The following is a 4,250-nucleotide window of genomic DNA, read 5'->3' as shown; positions in this document are numbered from 1 at the left end:
AGACTGGTTCATATAGAGGATCAGGACTACACTGAGACTGGTTCATAGTGATTTGTGGTGAATTGTCTCTCATGGTGATATTGTAGCAGACAGAATTACATCTGATGTGATACTAACATGTTTACACCTGGTGGTCTCTACAGGCTGCAGGAGTCTGAGTGCCGTCTGCTCCGCCCACAGCCATGTCAGACGTGAAGCCTCCTCCACCATGTGACTACTCCTCCGCCTCCTCCACCACCACCGCCGCCTCCGTCGGCTCTCCTGCCGGCTGCGCCTCCCCCCTCCGCCTCGTCATAGACATGGAGCCCTGCATCGCCGACCTCCCGTTGTCCCCTGACCCCCTGTCCTCCTTCCACCGACACAGACCCGGCCTCCCTCACTACCCGGGCCTCCAGGGGCCCCACTTCCCGCTCATTTCCAGGTGCAACAGCAGCACCCTGCTCACCAACCTGGGGCTGAGGTACTGCTCCAGCAGGCAGGGCCCTCTGGGTCCAGGTCCAGCCCCAGGCCCCTGCGGCTACGCAGGAAGCTACAGGCCCTATAGGAGCATGGAGAACCTGAACTGGAACACCGTGGCGGATCCTGGCCTGTGTGCGTTCGGCGCCGCCCCTTACAGGAGTACGGACAGCGAGTTTATTTTACGCTACACCTCCACCAGCCACTGGTATGACGGGCCCCCGGATGGATCTATGATGGGGGGCCCTGGACTGGTCCCCAACCAAGAGAGCCTGGTGTTTTACCCTCGACATGTGCTGCCCAGAAAGGACCTGCCGCTTTTCCCCCAGCTGCTGTTTCCGGGCGGCGTCGACGAATGGGATGCGAGGAAGGGCCTGAGGGAGAAGCTCCGCCTCCAGAGCGCAAGGTCGTCCGCGGAGCACCTGAAGCACCTGAAGCACCTCCCGCTGCGGCCTCTGTCGACCCCCCCAGCTGCCGCGTCCATGGACGACGTGAGTTCCACCGCCGCCGCGTCCAGGCCGCCGAGCTCCACGCGCATCACCAGCCACGAGGAGATCAAGCAGGAGGTCCTGAGGCGCCTGCAGCTTCGGCGGCAGAACAGCAGCCCCAACCTGGCTCTCCACTGCTCCCTGTCCAGCCCGGAGGTGGTGAAGACGTCCTACACAACGGACAACATCGCAGGGACCAGGAGGAGATCGGATTCTGCGTCCGAGCGCCGCAGACCTCCCGTGGGACGCCTCCACATCCCCACGTTCGAGGAGTTTAAAATGATGAGGCAGAAGGAGGGAGACCAGGAGTCCACAGCCGGTTCTGTGAGAGCTGGAAGATCTGAAGGAGCAGGAGCATCAGACGTTAAGAGTCCTCCTTCTGGTGGAGGATACAGAAAAAAGGACTCGGAGGAGGTGCAAGGAGAGCCGAGCAGCACCGCAGCTCCCACCTCCGTCACCACATACACTCCCATCTGCACGGGCCCGAGAAGGAGGAGCAGTCTGGAACCGGCCGGGTCAGTTCCCTTCCCGCCCAGCAGGGAGAACTGGAGTCGGCCCTCCAGCTGCTGCCCGGCGCTCCTCCTGGAGGGGACGGACCTGTCCAGCTACGGAGCCAAGATCTACAAGATGAAAGACGGCCTCATCGGGTCGGCTCTGGACCTCATCAAGAAGAGGTGAGTGTTAACAACGGGACGGTGGTTCAAATAAATATTCTGGATCCTTGTAGACCAGCTGCTATAATCAAACAACATTATAGATCATCAATGATCAATAATTAGTATCCTGCTCCTCCGTGTTCGTGGCTCTAATATTTATACTGCACGGAGGACCTGGACACGCCCTCTTGTTCGTCCTTGTTACTGAGCCAGAGAGACGGTGCCAGTCCTCCGTCTGTCTGCAGCCCTGTTAGCTCCGACAGCTGTTAGCACAATAACTGAGATAAATGGATATCACACACGCTCACACACACACACACACACACACAGATGGACTCGTTCACACACAGTGATACAATGGTCTGACATCACAGAGCTCACACACACACACACACACACACTAGGAAGTGTGCTTACACACACCTCTGCTGCTGGAGGCCTCACAGCAAGAGGGAACGGGGTTCCATTCCCGGGCTGCACGTCCTCTTCTGTGTGGAGTTTTGCATGTTCTCTCTGGGTTCTCCGTCTTCCTCCCACAATCCAAAGACATGCTACTAATCTGGAGACCTGTCCAGGTGAACCACAAACCTCAGAGGTTAATCCTCTGGAGATCATGAATGTCTCTTTACAATTTCATGGAAATCCAACCAATAGTTGTTCAGATGTTTCAATCCGTAGCAAAATGAGAAAAGCAGCAAATTCTCACATTTAAGAACCTCGAGTTTTTCATTTGACTCTTAATTGATCGTCAGTGAATGACTTGTCTCCCAATCGATGAGTCAAGCGATCACATCAGCGCTCCTGCAGCTCCACAGAGCCCTCTCACATGTCCAACGTTGTTTATCCCCAATGGATTCATCTTTTAGTTCCCACAATGCAACACGCTGTGCTTTAAATGTGGCTTCAGGCTCTGTGAATATATTTAAAGATTGTATTAATAAAACATGACTGTGTTCTGTGTGATGTCTGCAGCCCGAGGTGCTTGACTTCCACCCATGCGTCTCTTTGTTGAAGTGTTTTCATGCATAACTTGCTTACGGAGCGTTAATGCAGCTCTGCTTGTGTTAATATTCATGTTATTACACCTGCGAGGGTTTCTATAGAAAGGCAGCGCAGCAGTGAAGGTGCATGTGGAGGGACAGCTTCTATTTATTTGTCTCTATTAGATGCACACTCATAACTATGTTTCATTGGAGTGATATGCATCAGTGGAAGTGACAGGCGGGTTAATTTCGGTGTCACGCGGCGGCGTGTTGAGCGGTGATCGATCACGTTGGGAGGTTTCCTGGTGGATTAAAGCTGCAGGTTTTTACTTCCCATACATCACCACAGACGGACGCGCAGCGCTGTGGAGGAAAGGCCTTCAGTGACACTTTGTGTGGACGCTTCAACGGGTTATTTATTCCTCCCTAACTTCCAAAATGTCAAACTAGGATTCGTTAGTAATGGAAACAATCTGCAGTGACGCTATTTAAATTCCTACGAGGGACTCATTTGTTGATTCTGGCGCCCCCTGTGGACTAAAGTGGGCGTGTTTCAGAGCACCGGAGTCCCTTTAGAACCTCTCATTCTACTGACAGTCTGCAAACACCACTCAGTCAATCAATACAACGATTCACATTGTTGACGCTCTATTAGAGGCTTATTGAACCTGCTGATCCCACGAAGAACCACAAACACATTTCATTTGAGTTCAAACATAATAATCTTCTCAAGCTGCTGAAACAAGAGTTTTCTTGCCGTGATGTCATATTTTCACTCCGTTGTTGTTTTTGTTTGCTGGACCGTGAAGCTCCCCGGAGTTAGAAACTGAATCCATACACTGCACAGAGCTCGTGTGTTAATAATGTGTGGAAGAATTTAAAGCTGTGTGTGTTCTTCTGAAGCTGATTGGTTGTACCTGCAACCTGAGAGACACGCCCACATTAGTGACACTACTAGTGCTGTGTAGAATATAAACATATCAAATATATAAATGTGTTTCCTGTAAAAAAAGATTTTATTTGTTATTTATAGTCAGTGTTCTCATAAAAATAACATCAATTCAATATTTCATAAAAAATCAACTAAATTGACATTTTTACGTGATGTTATAATAATTATATTTTTTAATATATTTGTTTATTTGGAAAGCCTGATAACAAATGCATTTTAATACCGAGGCTAGATTAACACATATCAGATATGTATAAAGGTGTTTCTGTGTGTTTTGAACCCAAACCTTCATTCAACAGGCGTCCAGATTATTGATTATGCTGCTTTGTGTGCAACAACTTTAAAAAGCCTCCATGATGTCACACCAGTATTGCTGTTGTTGTTGTTGTTGTTGTTGCTGTTGTTGTTGTTGTTCGTCTTCTCCCAAAGGACCAGAAAACAAAATGATTCTTTAAGTTGGTTTGTTGGTGGAGCTTCAGCAGAGACATCGGACAGGAAATGAGGTCGTAGCTCATTGTGTTCATGAAGCTTCTGGTCTGTGACCTCATGAGGGAGAGTTTGAGCTGTTTGTCTCAGATCACCTGCTGCTGTGTGCTGCATGATTCCATGTGTGTGTGTGGGTGTGTGTAGGTCTGTGTGTGCGTGTGTAGGTGTGTGCATGTGTGTGTGCGTGTGTGTGTGTGCGTGTGTGTGCATGTGTAGGTGTGTGTATGTG

At 50.3% G+C, this 4,250-nt stretch overlaps 1 protein-coding gene across 1 annotated transcript in view; it reads left to right on the top strand.

The window, feature by feature from the left end:
* The first annotated feature begins 32 nt into the window (after positions 1–32).
* The window catches only part of arhgef49 (Rho guanine nucleotide exchange factor 49), a 13,462-nt gene continuing 9,244 nt past the window's right edge, over positions 33–4,250 (top strand). The window contains exon 1 of the mRNA XM_031838335.1: positions 33–1,618. Within this exon, the coding sequence (XP_031694195.1) occupies positions 183–1,618 (1,436 nt within the window). The 5' untranslated portion in view covers positions 33–182. The remainder of the gene's footprint in view (positions 1,619–4,250) is intronic.

Source organism: Anarrhichthys ocellatus, unplaced genomic scaffold, assembly GCF_004355925.1.
Source record: "Anarrhichthys ocellatus isolate YVR2014 unplaced genomic scaffold, GSC_Weel_1.0 scaffold648, whole genome shotgun sequence".
Classification (NCBI taxonomy): domain Eukaryota; kingdom Metazoa; phylum Chordata; class Actinopteri; order Perciformes; family Anarhichadidae; genus Anarrhichthys; species Anarrhichthys ocellatus.
The sequence above is the reverse complement of the archived record's forward strand: the minus strand, read 5'-3'. Positions and strand labels throughout refer to the sequence as shown.